We start from the raw sequence: 16,326 nt of genomic DNA on the forward strand, positions 1-16,326 counted from the left end.
AGGAACCTTGAGCAATAAAGATCACTAATCTTGAGAAAATACAACAATCATTCCGTTGCACCTTACACACACACACACACACACACACACACACACACACACACACACAGAGAGAGAGAGAGAGAGAGAGAGAGAGAGAGAGAGAGAGAGAGAGTCTAGATCCATCCTCCTGCCCAGGAGAGGATGGCCTCACTAGAGCTTTCTTTTTGACTTATTGGGATGTATTGCATATACCACTGCTTCGCGGTTGTCAGGACATCTTTGCATTAGGATATATGTGGGGGAGGAGGAGAGAGAGCCCACTTGCTGTCCTATGTAATGAGAGTGAAGGAGAAGAGGAGAGAGGCGCTGTAGAAGCACACGCAGAGAAGAACGTGAGAGAGAGAGAGAGAGAGCTCGTTGAAAACTGGAAAAAGCCACGCTAAAATCATTTGGGCTTCACCTTAGAGTATATGAGTAAGTGACTAGGGGGCCATTCACACTTGGGCCCCCTCACTTATAAGTCTTTTTAACTTATAAGTTATAAGTACAAGGCACTTAGGCCTTTATTCCCTAACAACCTCCCACCTAAAGGCAATGTACCTTGGGAGATCAAAGAATCAGCTAACTATGATACAACAGCTGATCATGCACTTACTCATCCAACACCCATCATCTGTCGGCAATATGCAAACCGCTCTGCTGGAAGACTCTTGGTCAAAAGATCTGCAGGGTTGTCATCTGTGTGCACCTTGACAAGTGTAATGCTCTTGTCATCAAGCACACTCCTGATAAAATGATACTTCACCTCTATGTGCTTTGTCTTGGCATGAAAAACAGGATTCCTTGCAAGCATAATAGCACTCTGACTATCACAGTGTAGCACAGGAACCGGTGACTTAATGCCAAGCTCTTCTACCAAACGCATGAGCCACAAAGCTTCTTTGCATGCCTCAGTGGCAGCCACATACTCAGCCTCAGTGGTAGACAAAGCAACACATTTTTGCAGTCTAGAAATCCAAGAAACTGCACCTCCTGTGAATGTAAACACATATTCAGAGGTAGACTTCCTGCAATCTGGATGTCCAGCAAAATCTGCATCTGTAAAGCCATGCACAGATGTCTCACTCTTCCCAAAATAAATGCACAAGTCTTTAGTGCCTTTCAAGTATCTCAAGATACACTTCACTGCTTCCCAATGCTTTTTGCCAGGATTGCTCATGTACCTGCTTACCACTCCCACCGCAAATGCAATGTCCGGACGTGTAGCAACCATAGCATACATCAAACTGCCAACGGCTGATGCATAAGGAATCTTGGCCATTTCAGCCCGCATATCATCTGTGTTTGGGCAGTCATGTGCAGTCAGTTTTACATATGGAGGCAGCGGAGTACCAAGTGCCTTTCTCCCATCCATATGAAAACGATGTAGCACCTTATTGACATAATCTCGTTGAGATAGATACAGACGCCTGTTGATCCTATCTCGAGAGATACGCATGCCCAAAATATGATTAGCATTACCAAGATCCTTCTCTTAAGAGTCTACATACTTTCTTCTCTTGCCCCTTTGACACAAAACCTTCTGGCTGCATCATATAGATCATCTCAAGCAAATCGCCATGCAAAAACGCTGTTTTGACATCCATTTGCTTTAACTCCATATCTTCAGAAGCAACTAGGCCTAAAACAAGGCGTAATGTGGCAAGCTTTACAACAGGAGAAAAAATCTCATCAAAATCAACACCATGCTTTTGCTTGTACCCTTTAGCAACCAAACGTGCCTTGTACTTAGAAGAAGCATCAGATGTGACCTTGGTCTTGTAAACCCATTTACATGGCAGAGCCTTATGCCCTTTAGGCAAATCAACCAAGTCCCATGTATGGTTTTTCTCCAAAGACTGCATTTCCGAAACCATTGCTTTGAACCATTTCTTACTGTCTTCCCGTTGCATAGCCTCTTTATAGCAAGACGGCTCACCACAATCGGTAAGCATGACATAGTCCAAAGACGGTTCATATCTATCGGGGGGCCTTGTCACCCGAGTAGACCTACGCACCCAATGATCCATAACAGGTGGATTTTCAGCCTGTAAACCATCAAAAACAGCAGGCTGTTCAGCCGGTTGCATCGCAACAACGGGCGGTCTAGGAGCATCAACCTGTTCCCCTACCTGTGGTGCATCAATGGCAACTTGTTGGGGCTGATTTTCAGTAGCTAATGGCTGATTTTCAGCACCATTTTTAGCATGTAAAGGCTGCTGAACATTGGGCCTTCTTGGCTGTCCATATGTAACATCTTCACGAAAAACAACCCGGCGCACTTCCTCGACCTTTGTGGGCTGTTTGTGCATGCAATTCTCATTGAAGATGATATCATTGCTGCGTATGATTTTCCGTAATGCGGGATCCCATAATCTATACCCCATTTCACCATCCTCACCATATCCTAGGAAAATGCATTTATGAGACTTTGGTTCTAGTTTGGTGCGCAATTCACTCCGGATGTGAACATAGGCCTCACAACCAAACACTCTTAAATATGCATATGAGGGTGGCTTGCCAGACCACACCTCCTCAGGCACCTTTCCACCCAAAGCCTTGCTAGGTGAGCGATTAATCAAGTGAATAGCTGTTTGTACAGCTTCTGCCCAAAAACCATGAGGTAATGCAGCATGTGATAGCATACTCCGAACTTTCTCTTGGATAGTCCGGTTCAACCTCTCTGCAACTCCATTCTGAGAGGGATTAAAAGGAGCCGTGAGCTCTCTTTTAATACCTTTAGTAGCACAAAAGTCAATAAATGCTTTTGATACATACTCCCCCCCATTGTCTGAGCGCAAAGACCTAAGCTTCTTGTCAGTTTGATTCTCAACAAACGCAAGAAACTTCTTGAAAGTATCCAAAACATCGCTTTTAGCACGTATTGGATACACCCACACCTTACGTGTAGCATCATCGATAAACGAGACAAAATATTTCTTTCCCCCTAAGGACAACTGTGGCATTTCACATACATCGGAATGCACTAAGTCTAACCTGTCAGACTTCAAAGAAATAGACCTTTTGTGCGGTGTTTGACTGTGCTTACCATAAATACAGTGCTCACAATGAGAAAAATCAGCATACCTCAAACACGGCAAATAACCACAACGAGACAGAGTTTCCATTCCTCTTTTACTCATGTGTCCCAACCGGCCATGCCACAAAGAAACACTTGGCTGCTCGGTTACGGCGACAACATGGTCACGCACACTAGATACATGCAAAGGATACAAAGTGTCCGATTTACAACCCTTGGCTACAATCCGGGCCCCTTTACAAATTTTCCACTTGCCATCACCAAAAGTGGTGTGATAGCCTGCATCATCTAGCTGCCCTGTACTAATCAAACTCTTCTTGAGTTGTGGCACATGACGCACTTTGTGCAAAACAAAAGTCATACCATCAGCAAAGGAAAACTGGACACTGCCAATACCTGCAATGTCACATGCATAGTTGTCTCCCAAATAAACAGTGCCCTGCACCTCACCTGAGTACTGTGTAAACCAATCCCTATGAGGTGTTACATGAAAGGAGGCACCTGAATCAAGAATCCAAGTATGCATGTCCACATCAGAACCCATAGCAAGGGTATGTGCATCCACAGAAGAGGCATTGAGTACATCAGTGCTGCTGTCACTGTCACAACTACTAGCAACATTGATTTCCTCAATCAACACAATGCTCTTCTTGGCATTTCCCTTGTCCTTTGCATCAGTTTCAGCACCCTTGTTCTTCTCTTTCTTCCACTCATAGCATTCCCGTTTATAATGCCCTTTCTTTCCACAATGATGACACACAACATCTTTCCTACGAGATTTGCTGCGTGCCCTGTCCTTACTGTCAGATTTCTCCCTCTGTTGAGACCTGCCTCTCAAGTGCAATGCATTAGAAGACCCACCTGTGGTGTTCTTCCTGTTCATCTCTTCCATCAGGAGAGAACTCTCTACATCTGCATACTTAAGTGACGCACTTGAGTTACTAAGAGCTGTCCGGAATACATCCCAACTCTCGGGCAATGTGCATAGCAGAAAAGTAGCTTTGAACTCCTCATCAATCGTGAATTTCAGCTCTGTCAGTTGGCTGAAAATAGAATTGAATTCATTGAGGTGCACCGACATGTGCGTGCCCTCCTTCATGCGGAGATCCATAAGCTTCTTGAGCCAATACACTTTACTGGCAGCACTCTGCTGTGCATACAACTCGTCTAAACGCTTCCACATGCCCCATGCTGTCTGCTCATTCTCTACATTGAAGAGTAAATTGTCAGACACCGAAAGCATGATCGTGGAGCGAGCCAACTCGTCCACTTCTTCCCATTCTTCAATCTCTATATCAACCGGTTTCACACCCTGTAACTTAATAGGTTTCGCCTGTTTCTTCTACAACATCACATTATAACATTGCTTCTTCCATATAGCAAAGTTATGGGCACCTTCAAGCTTGCGAATGTGCAACAAATTGCCACTTTCACTGCTAGAAGCCATTCTGAGTGATTGCAAACACTGAAACCCTGTTTTGCCGACCTAAACACGCCCAAATGTGCGCAATCGGGCAAAAAACAGCTTGCTGTTACAGAAAAACAGCGAGCAAATTTCACGCGAAATCACCCCAAAACTGCATACATTCACTGCCAAACCCTTACCAAAGGTTTCCACAAGGTGTATACATCATTTGCTTACTGAAATTCCCTGTTTTAGGGCAAAAATCAGACCTGTAAACACCTGTTTTGCTGAATTTTCAGAACCTCGTTGGTGGAAACACCTGTAAGATTGACCTGTGAGACTTGCCCTAATGAAATTGCATCAAATTGACCCCGAAATTGGTCAATTTCAGCAGAAATAGGCTGCTGTTCGCCAGTTTTTGAAACCCTAATTTTGGGGAAACTGTCACCGGAGGTCGATTCTACACGGTGAGAGGATCCCTTCGCGACAGAGTTGATCGAAAACGGTTGAATATCCTTCCCGCAGCGAGCAAAAACAGAATTCTGATCTGTGTTGCGAAGATGGCTCTCTTGGAAACCCTAACGCTCTGATACCATGTGTGGGGGAGCAGGAGAGAGAGCCCACTTGCTGTCCTATGCAATGAGAGTGAAGGAGAAGAGGAGAGAGGCGCTGTAGAAGCACACGCAGAGAAGAACGTGAGAGAGAGAGAGAGCTCGTTGAAAACTGGAAAAAGCCACGCTAAAATCATTTGGGCTTCACCTTAGAGTATATGAGTCACCTTAGAGTATATGAGTAAGTGACTAGGGGGCCATTCACACTTGGGCCCCCTCACTTATAAGTCTTTTTAACTTATAAGTTATAAGTACAAGGCACTTAGGCCTTTATTCCCTAACAATATATGCATCCGGATCTTTGCTCAGGTCTCATATCTGTTATTCCGAAAGGGGGTGACACAACTCAGCTCCGCCAGTGGAGACCTATTACCCTACTCCCTTCGGTCTATAAGATATTAGCGTTACTGATCAGCCATCGCTTGCGACCGTTCTTACCAGATATTATTCATACTTCTCAGACAGGCTTTGTCATGGATCGATGCATACTCGATAATATCTTCACTTTTTATGAGGCAGTAGAGTGGGCCAGATCATCTTCTGAACCTCTCGCTTTTTTCATTCTTGACTTTGAGAAAGCATACGACCGTGTTGAGTGGGACTTTCTCGAAGGATCATTAGCCAGGATGGGTTTCCCCTCGCGATGGATCGCAGGCATTTCCGCTCTCTTGAGGACTGCGAGCAGTGCTATTACTATTGGTGGTCGTGTTAGTCGCAGTTTGGAGCTCTCTCGATCTGTCCGACAGGGATGTCCTTTAGCAGCATATCTGTATCTGTTTGTTGGAGAGACTATGTCAGATTTTCTTCGTGCTCAGAGTCATGCATTTCGTGGCTTGACCATGTCAGTACATTCGGCTCCGGACCTTATCGATCAGGAGTTCGCTGATGACACTATGCTGATGTTGCACTATTTGCTAGCAGCTCTTGATGCCATGCGGGAGGCCTTGACGGTTTTTTGCATTGCCAGTGGTGCACGTATTAACTGGCATAAATCCTATGGGTTACTGGTTGGCAGTGATGACATACCTACTTGGGGGGTAGCTGATGGTTTCACATGGCTGCAGCCGGGTCAGACATGTAGATATCTGGGCTTTCAGGTTGGATTTGACGTTTCCTCACAGCAGCAGTTTGCACCCGTTCTACAGTCTATTTGCAGGAAGCTATGTCATTGGTCTTCACGTCATTTGTTGTTGGCTGGCCGTGCATTGGTCGTTAACCAGGTCATTCTGGCTATAGTATGGTACACGGTCTCTTGTTGGATGCTACATTCTGGAGTGATAGCTCAGCTTCGCAGACTAGTGCGGAACTTTTTATGGAGTGGCACAGATGGGACTAGTGATACTCGTGCTCGAGTTCGCTGGTCCACGATTATTCGAACTCGGTCAGAGGGCGGCCTTGGCATTATTGATCCAGAATTACAGAGTCGCACCCTTCTTACCAAGCTTATTGTTTGAGGTCTTTTTTCCGGCCAAGAACCTTGGAAGATGCTTCTTCAGGCCGCTATTTGCACAACAACTCCACGCCTCGGCACTAGAGATGGTCATACTTGGCGTACAGGGTATCGTTTTCTCTTTACGGATGCCCCCTTGTCCACCAGCACTCTCTCACCCTTCATCCGATCACTCCTTCAGATTTGGGTTTCCATGCGACGAGCTCTCATACGCTCACTTCCCTCATGTCGTGAGGAGATTGAGCGCCAGCCTCTCATTTGGAATGATGCAGTTCTTGATTCTTCGGTTAACCCACCCCGTCAGCTTGGAGAGAGGACTCACATTGATTGGGCTGCTTGGGACACTGGCCCTGCTGCCTCTATGCGGTTGTTTCATGAGATGCGTATGTTGGATGCGGATTTTGTAGCAGAACATTATGACATTGGTCGCGGGGTGACAGACAAACTTCTTGAGATTGACTCCACCATTCCTTCACAGTGGGACGCAGTCATGCGAGGCACGGTTCAGATGCCTCCACATAGTGGCTGGGAAGGTCTCTTTGCTCAGAGCGCTCTCTTATTAGTTCGTTTAGACACCATGCTGTTCACAGTTGATTCAGACTCCTCTCAGGGGATTCATGCTAGATTGACATTTGCTACCACCTCTCCGCACCTTGTCTACCCCGGCGCTCGATGGGAGGCCATACGAGTAGTTGGCTCTCGCGGAAAGCGTCGTGTTGACCCCCGTTTCGCATCCGCTGATGCCGCCCTTTGGAGGCTTTGGGTGTGGGAGGGTCGTGCCTTATCTCAGCTTTATTGGGACCCAGGAGAGTGGCATTGGCCTCACTCTAACCCCACTGGTGCACATGTATCATTTTTTGAGTACACTGTCAGACTTGGAAGATTAGCATTGATGAGACAGCACCCAGAGCAGCCCACTCGTATGCGTTTCTAGTTACATTCAGGTCTCTCCCATGCCTATCTACAACAGTTTTGGTTAGCCATCTGGGATATACATGCGGCTCGTCATATTTCTTTTTTCATGTGGATGATTGCACATGCAGGACTTCCAGTTGGGACTTGGCTAGCTACTATGGGTCATGATCCGTTATGCACTCGATGTCCTTCGCGACTACATGAGTCACCAGCCGACTGTCTTTGGTCATGCTCCTCTTCTCATATAGTGTGGCTACCGGTTTGCTTTTTACTTAGCAGAGCAGGTGTTCAGGATGAATTTCTCACTTGGGGCTCTGTCTCATGGTTGATGTCGATGCCCGGACCGCATCTTTTCTATGAGGGCTCAGACACAGATCCAGCTCTTATGCTTACCTCGACTGGTTATCGGCGAGGAACTTTGGCTATGTTACCACAGATCGCATGACAGGGGGATCCTCAGACATGTGATGAAGTTTTTTCAGTCATGACTAGTATTACACTATGGAATATTTGGAGAGCTCGTTGTCTTCACATTCTCAGTGCGGCTCCACAGCTCCTTTAGGATATCCTTACTGCCATTTGGCTGGACATCATTCACACCCTGATTTGGTAGTGGGATTCTTCCTCAGGTACATCTAGAGCAGCCGAGGCTCGACGATTTGCCTTTCTTCGGCGTTGGGCCCGAGCTCCACTCTTTTTCACACTTACAGGTGGTCAGATTATATGGCATTATGCCCCCCCTCAGTGGTTTCTACTCCACTCATCACACAGACCACCATGAGATTGTACTAGCCGAGTTGTCACTATAGTGGCTCTCACCCTTGCATTCAGTTTGTACACCCCACGTGACAGGCTATTTTGGCATCCGTTGGGGATCATATTGTACTCAGTAATATATAGCCGTGATTTTTTCAAAAAGAGAGAGAGAGAGAGAGAGAGAGAGAGAGAGAGAGAGATGTCTTCAAAATGTTAACGTCTTCAAAAGGCCAAAATGACCTATGAGACCAAAGCGTTACAATGTGGTGAATTTGATACAAAGTTAGAGTAACAAAATGAAATGACAAAATGTTAAAATAAAAGCACTTTGGGATCCTAAACTGGGAGGTGTGAACTAAGTAGCTAGCTGGGAGGGAGAGAGAGAAATGAAATGAAATGTCATATTAACGTCTTCAAAAGGCCAAAATGACCTATGAGATCAAAAAGTTACAATTGGTGAATCTGATACCATGTCTGAGTACGAAAATTACAAAGTTACAAAGAACTAACACTAAGACGCTAAGGAGAAAGGAAATGGGGGGGGGGGGGGGGGGGGGGGGGGTTTGTGGGTTCAGATTAAATTTCTCATCGATCGCTGTCGGATCTCATCGACCTCTTCCATGGTCAGTACTCTGGTTGGGCGTCTTGCATGTCGAGCTAGAGTGATCTGTATCTTCTGTTGCAGCCTTTGTCGGTAGTGGGAGACCCCCCGAGGTCGTGGACGTCTGGATTTGCCAAGTTCCGTGGCTCGATCAAGCAGTGTATCTCTAGTATGAGTAGGCTTTGATATTTGCTGTAATGACTGCTCCGATGGCTCTCCTGTGGCTGGTGTAAAGAAATCTGTGATTCGTCTCTGAGACTGTCTTTCCTCTGACGTTCTCAGCAAGCTCTCCCTAAGTTTGCGCAGCTCTAGCAGGAACAATCCGAGACACCTCTGATCCTTGTATCTCATGACTCTAGAAAAAGGTCCGAACCCTTCTTTGAACAGGCAGTGGAAGCGGCCGCGTATCTCATAGTATGTCGGGCAGTGACGTGTAGTGCAGCTCTGTCTGTGGCTCTAAGTTGCATAGGTCACATATCCTAGCTCTTGCTGGCACCCCTCGAAATCGGCCAGTCTCAATTTGGAGCTGATGTGAGGATGTGCATATCTGTCCAATAGCGCATCTTATCCCATGAGATAAGTGTGTGCATGTATGCAAGCCTAGTCACAAAGCCGTCCTCTGTGAGTTGGAGAAGATGCTCTCTGTAGAAGGCCATCTTCGTGCCCAACTCCTGTGTCAGCCGTATCCATGTGCTCCTGGTATTTAGCTGAATCAGATCCTGACGTATGAGTCTGGTGATCTCTGTCAGTGTGAGAGACAAGGAGGGTGCATCCAGGGAGTATTGAAGCGGAGGTAATCTATCCATCTTGAGACCTTGCGACTGAAATTATGCTGTCATTTGTCCATACCAACATGCTGTATCGCCTTGTAGAGCTAGTTGTCGAGACGACTCCAAGGCAAGCCGAGCGTATCTGTCCCTGGAGAGATCCCATAGACCGTGCATAAAAGAAACTGATCTCGTCAACACCTCCACCACGAGGGGGGGGGGGGGGGGGGGGGGGGGGGCGGCTAGTTTGGCTTGGATAATCTCATGTGGTACTGAGGCCTTAGCCCGAATCATCGGAGTGATCATAGAGAGCAGAGGCCTCTCCATACATCTCCATCCATCTGTGTTGCCAGATCTCCCATGGTGGTCTACTGAGGGTCCCCATACCTGAACTCCATAGAGCATAGCTAGAGTCACTAGAGTGTCAAAAAGCAAAAGCTTTGTTCGCGGTTCCTGAAACTGAACCTGCGAACACATCCTCTCCAGTCCTCCCAACGCTGCATATGCTCTCGTCAGTCTAGTCTCTGATGCTCTCCTTAGTGAAAACACCGGTTCACCGAAGACTACCCCAAGATAAGTATATGCATCTGTGTACTCCACAGTCTCCTGGCCATACATAAATGTGGGTGCCGACCTCCTGACCCACTGTGGTGTGGTGTTGAACACCGTAACCTTGGTTTTCCTCAGATTGACAGACAATCCACTGTCACGAGCAAATGTATGCAGAGCATCCAAGTGACGCTGCATCCCCTCTGGTGAGTCAGAAATCAACACAATATCATCAGCATATAGTAACAGCGGAATCCATGTCCCTGCTAGCTGAGCCCCCTGTCCCCCTGATGCTCTACATAGTTCGAAAACTCATCCACATACATCCCAAAAAGAGTCGGGGGTAGGGGGCATCCCTGCTTTACTCCAATATTGGAGAGGACCATGTCCGACATTCCCTCAGTGGTGCGTACCCTCCCCATCACTATCCTGTATAGAGCCAGAATCCCCCAAATCAGCTCTGTAGGCACACCCATGTCTTGTAATTTGCGTATGAGTGTGGCTCTCGGCACTGTGTCGAAAGCTTTGTGGAAATCCACAAAGCTACAATAGATCCTCTTGCCATGGTGTCTACCCTCCTCAATAATAGCTCTGAGTGTCAGAATCTGGTCAAGAGTGGAGAAACCTCTCCTGAAACCTGCTTGCCCTGGTGCTCTTATGCCCTCTCGCTCTGCCCATCTACTCAGCTCTCGTTCAAGAATGGATGCATATAGCCTAGCTAATGTGTGACCAACCATGATGGTGCGATAATTCGCGGGAATCATGGGATCTCCTGACTTGAAAATAGGCACAATCGTGGATATACTCCAAGTCTCAGGGAAGCCTTTATACATGGCTCGATTAAACATCATAGCCAGGAGCTCTGCGGGCATATCCCTGGCATGGATGAAGTGCTCTGCTACTAGACCATCATGATCATGTGCTCTCCTTGTCTTCATCCTGTCAATAGCTTTCCTTACCCTCTCGGCAGTAAAGAAAGAACATGTCTCCGGGCATGTCTATAGTGGGTCCGGTAGAGGTGGTTGTCCTGATGCTGTGTAGAGAGATGTGGCATATTCCCCCCATGTCTCAGTGGAGGTGACCGTTGGTGGTGGTGAATGTTCGTGGAATAGCCTCCATGCTTCACCTGAGTCCCGACTTATAAATAACTGATACAGATCTTGCTCTAGCTGGGATGAATAAGCCCTTTTCTTTCGTCGCACTAGGCGGCGAAAGATAATCCGTGACTGTTTATGTGTGGTAATACCCATGAGCACTTCCCTCTGTAACTTGATCCTCATCTCTCTACACTCCTCATCATACCAACTGTTCTGGGGCATTTTTCCAGATCGTCTCCGTGTAGGCTGGTTGTGGGGGTATGCTTCTGATGCTGCATCATGGAGCGTCTTTGTCAGTATTTGAGTGAGTTCATCTAGTGGCCGTCCTGGCTCTTGGGTGCATAGCTTCGTGTATATCTCATCCATATACACAGAGTCCGTCTCCCTCATGAAGGTATACCGGATGTGTGTAGGGACCTCTCCTAATGGAGCTATGCTGAACTGAAACGTCAGGGTGAAGGACAAGATAGCATGATCAACTGCTATTCCAACTGGCCTAGTGCCCACCATGAAATCTTGAAAGAATGGAATGAGACCTGGCTGGGCCATAACATAATCCATTGCGCTAGCACCATGTCGGTGTGGAAAGCAAGTAAAACCTCTAGCTGTCGAAAATCTTTGTAGGCCATTCAAAATGGCCAATCTATGTACGGTTCCCATATCTATCAAGTATCTGCCATATTCCGTGTATTCCTCATCTTGTGATAATCTGGATAGACCCATCTCTGTATCGTCCAGCTCCCTAAGCATTTCCTCGGAAGTATCATAAAATATTGTCTGGTGGTGGGCAGTCCTAGCATTGAAATCCCCTAGTATGATAATGTCACCATCCTTAGAAAACTCCCATATGTCATTATCCAAAATAGCAAAGGGGAATTGTCCCCTAGGTGATGCATATACTGACCTGCTAGGAGGAAAGTAACAGATAGCAATGTAGAGGTATCTGCCCGTCTCTGCCTTGAGCCTCACCCACATGTACCTAGCATGCTCATCCTTGCGCGCTATATATATCAATGGCTACAACTCCTCCCTAAATAGAACTGCCACTCCCCCTGAGCCTCGTCCTCGATGCTCCGATCTGGTCTCTTGTCTGCAGGCTGTCTCCCATCTATATCCACTCACCTGTGGCATGGATTGCCCAAGGGCTTGATGTGTCTCAGAGTAGAAGATGATCTCTCTCCTCGTGAAGCTATCCTCAAAGGCCCCTACATCAAGACGAAGTGAACCATTACAATTCCAGGTTGCCATCTTTAGTATGGTCCCATAGGTCTCGCACCGTCATGCGGGACGTCACTCCAATATCACCACCTTTCCATCTGTGTAAAAAGCAATCTTCCCCTTTTCCCTTGCTACTCTAATTTCCGGCATTACTTCTTGCATATGAGCAATCTGCGAGAGGGTGAGGTCATCTCCAAGAAAGATGTCAGTCTTCTTTAGAGTCGGTCTCTTCTTCAGGAAATCCTTCTTCGCTTCCATGGAGGGGAAGCGGAGAATGAGTGCCCTTTCCTTCGAGGTTTCTCCGTTGCTCCCGCTTTTCTTTGTGCCCACTCTCCAGGCCCTCGTATGCGTCTGCTTGTTGACCCCCACCAGAGTCACGAGTTCTTTGACCTCTTCCTCCACATTATCTTGGCCTCTGAGGCCACATATCCTTACGTGTAAGGCCCGCACACGTCTTCTTTGCTCCTCTTCTAGTGTCAAGTTGATGATGGTTAGTGTGGGGGTGGGGGTTATTTCCTTGCCTTTCCCTTTCTTGACAATCTCGATCATTTTTCGGCCTTTTCTGCTTTTTGTTGGGTCTTTGTGATGACATCTACCCACGAGGTCGTCATTTCTTTTTGTTGCTCCCCACCTTCTTTGATGGCCCGCACTTGTTCCTTAATCGTGTGAAGCTCTTCAATTACTGAGGGTTGAAGCTCTCCCTCTTCGAGGACATTTTGCGATCGCACCTCTGCAAGCTCTTTCTTGAATAGTGCGATTTCCTCATCTTGAGCCTTCACGCGATCCTCGAGTGTATGTATTGTGCTTTCTTGTGCTGCCACGCGCTCGTCGAGTATGTTGATAGTACCTAGGAGGTGGCGGTTGATCATGCTGATGGACTCGCTCAGTTCTTCTTTGCCTTTTTGGATGGCATCCTCCACCCGGTCATCTTTGCCATTTTGCTTCTTCATGGTTGGAAGGCCGCCACCGGAGAGGGAGAGGGATTTTTTTCTCTCTCTCTCTCTCTCTCTCTCTCTCTCTCTCTCTCTCTCTCTCTCTCTCTCTCTACGTGGCTTCCCTCTTTCTCTCTCTACGCTCGCAAACCTTCTCTCTCTACGCTTGAAAAACCATTTTTTCTCTCTCTCTCTCTCTCTCTCTCTCTCTCTCTCTCTCTCTCTCTCTCTCTACACTTCTCTGCTTCTCTCTCTACGTTGGTTTCGTTACTTCCATTCTCTCTCTACGCTCGGACAGCAAGGGGGGCGGGGGGAGAGCACGTCAGCAGGGGGCGGGGGGGGGGCAGGGGGGGAAGAGGCGGGAGAGGCCTCTGCTTTAGCGTGCGAGCCACTTCCCTGCTTCTATCTGGCGCCGTTCCAGCCTTCTCTGCTTCTGCTGCAGCATGTGAGCCAGCCCCTGCTTCTATTTGGCGCCGCTCCAGCCTTCCGCGACCTGCCTCTGCCTCTGATGTTCTTCCAGCGCTGCCTCTGCCGCGCGCGCGCGCGAGAGAGAGAGAGAGAGAGAGAGAGAGAGAGAGAGAGAGAGAGAGAGAGAGAGAGAGAGAGAGAGAGAGAGAGAGAGAGAGAGAGAGAGAGAGAGAGAGAGAGAGAGAGAGAGAGAGAGAGAGAGAGAGAGAGAGAGAGAGAGAGAGAGAGAGCAGGGGCGGGTGCAGAGCAGGGGGCAGCGAGCAGGGGAGCAGAGAGCAAAGCGAGCACCGGGGGTGGGGGGCGTGGGGGGGGGGAGCAGGGGCCCGGGGGGGGGGGGGGGGGGGGGGGGGGGGGGGGGGCAGAGAGAGAGAGAGAGAGAGAGAGAGAGAGAGAGAGATTGATTAATGCGCTTGCATTTTTGTTTGAATATGGTAATAGATTTTGAAGTAGGATCAGGCAACCATATAACTAAACCTCTGGTTCATTTACGTGTTGTTTGCTTACAGAGATGGCTTTTGAGTCGGAATTGGACAACCATCAAAGAGCAATCGTTCACACTCTGTGTAAAAAAATGGGCTTGAAGTCCAGAAGTTACGGGTATGAATATTCACATTATTTCTTTTTTGTAGGTTTTGCTCGAAGGTGTTGTTGGGACATTCTTGGGTGATACTAGCCTCTTTTAAACTTAAAGACGAGCCTCATATACTTCTCATTAAATTTTTTGAAGAGACAAATTTTCATTGTAGTTTGCAGGATCCATTATTTGACTGAGGCTTTTCACGATCTGTTTCTTTGAAACAGTCTCATTTGAGGAGAAAAGGGGTGTGTGTGTGTGTTGAAATTCAGGATTGATACAGAGAGGCAATGAGCACAAGATCTTATTTGATTCATTAGAAACCTTGGGTATATATCCAAGTGAGGGGAAGTAACTTGATAAGTAGTGATGCAAGCATGAGATGACATCTTAGATGAGATCACGAGCTAACGAGCCGGGGGGGGGTTTCCCATAGACATTGGTAAAGCGGCCCTATGTTAATTTTGTACCTCAACACCCTCCCTCAAACTCACCATTCTAACCAACGTGAGTATGCCTGGATCGCAACTTTTGGCACTTACTCCAACAACTGGCACTCAAGTTTGATGTGGTATAGTAGGCAGAGGCAGTAGGTGTAAGACGAGCTTTAGTGTTGGTGACCAGCGTTTGGCTCCAACGACAATGAGGTTTAGAGGATGGTTTATACAAAGGTCTTTTCGTCAAAGGGATTATTTACAATAAGAAAAAACCATGCAAAGGGAGGTCTTACCAATTTGCTAAGTAGCATGACTTAAATGCAAAGAGAGAATTACATGGATTTGAACAGGCCCAAGCAATAAACTGCAAGGGGAAAAAGGTTAGCGTTATTCATGCATGCACACACAAAGTAATTTTTTTGATTTTTATTTTATTTGCAATTGGTAACTCAAAGCGCATGAAGACTGGAGTAGCAAGGAGATAAAGGGGCTGCTAACGACTAAGTGATGGTGGATTGTTGAGCTCATAAGAGGTGGTGAATCAATGATAGACATTCACTGATGAAATGCAGGAGGGGTGAGGGTGAAAATGAAACAGGTAGGGGAGAATATGAAGGCTATGGGAAGGTAGAAGTGAAGCTCTGGCTGTACCTGATGCAGGTCCCAGCTTCATTCATTCCAGCGCTCTAAGGGTAGCATGTAAAACATGCCTTCTCTTTGTTCCTCTGAGATTTGTCCTGCGGCTCTCTCTAGCAGATATCCGCTACAATTTTATTGTAAATTAAAGCTCTGGCTGACTTGCATGCCATAAATTTGGTTCATACAATTGTAGAACAGGTTATGGGAAAAGCAGTAAAGTGTGGAGTTGTGATATACTGCCTTGTGCTCATAAATCTCCTTTTTTGTGTTTTTAATTAATGTACCTGTTGAAAGGTAGAAATGTGAAAACAAAAGCTTCATTTATCAGTCGAGTTATTGTAAAGTTTATAACCTCAGTCAGTCATGCATTCCAAACTGTGTCAATCCAAACAATACGTAAGGCTCAGTGAATTTCCTGGTTTGTGTTATTAGAAGTGAAATGTGCTAGCATGCGATGTTACACAACTTGCTAGACTTGTCTTTGAAGAAGTGAAAATTGCTTTCTACTTATATACTGCTGCATGGAGCAATGCAGTAAAGGAGATGATCGTCGGCTTTTTGTATGGAAGCCTGAAGACAAGTTTCGAAAGAATAAGGCAGCAGCAACTTCCCTTACATTTTCAGCAGATGCACGTGCAGCAATCCTGCAGCTTTTTGTCACTTACCCCCCCACTGAGACAGAAGGATCCTGGAGGGTTGATGACACACAAGGAAGGAGGAGCAAGGCACAAAAGTCAAAGCAAAAGCCTGCCAATAATGTACTTAGGATCAAGACAGATATAAAGAAACAGGTTGACTTGCTTAGTTCAAGGCTGCAGAGCATGCCTGCATTGCAGAAGGTTCTGT

At 46.8% G+C, this 16,326-nt stretch overlaps 1 protein-coding gene across 2 annotated transcripts in view; it reads left to right on the plus strand.

Annotated features, from left to right (window-relative positions):
• The window catches only part of LOC147437864 (DExH-box ATP-dependent RNA helicase DExH6-like), a 66,692-nt gene that overhangs the window by 23,562 nt on the left and 26,804 nt on the right, over positions 1–16,326 (plus strand). For both annotated transcript variants that reach the window (XM_086487299.1, XM_086487300.1), the window contains exons 2-3: positions 14,337–14,427; positions 16,016–16,319. In XM_086487299.1, the coding sequence (XP_086343425.1) occupies positions 14,337–14,427; positions 16,016–16,319 (395 nt within the window). The remainder of the gene's footprint in view (positions 1–14,336; positions 14,428–16,015; positions 16,320–16,326) is intronic.

The sequence above is a fragment of the Adiantum capillus-veneris genome, chromosome 17 (assembly GCF_014529385.1).
Source record: "Adiantum capillus-veneris isolate H3 chromosome 17, ASM1452938v2, whole genome shotgun sequence".
Classification (NCBI taxonomy): Eukaryota; Viridiplantae; Streptophyta; class Polypodiopsida; order Polypodiales; family Pteridaceae; genus Adiantum; species Adiantum capillus-veneris.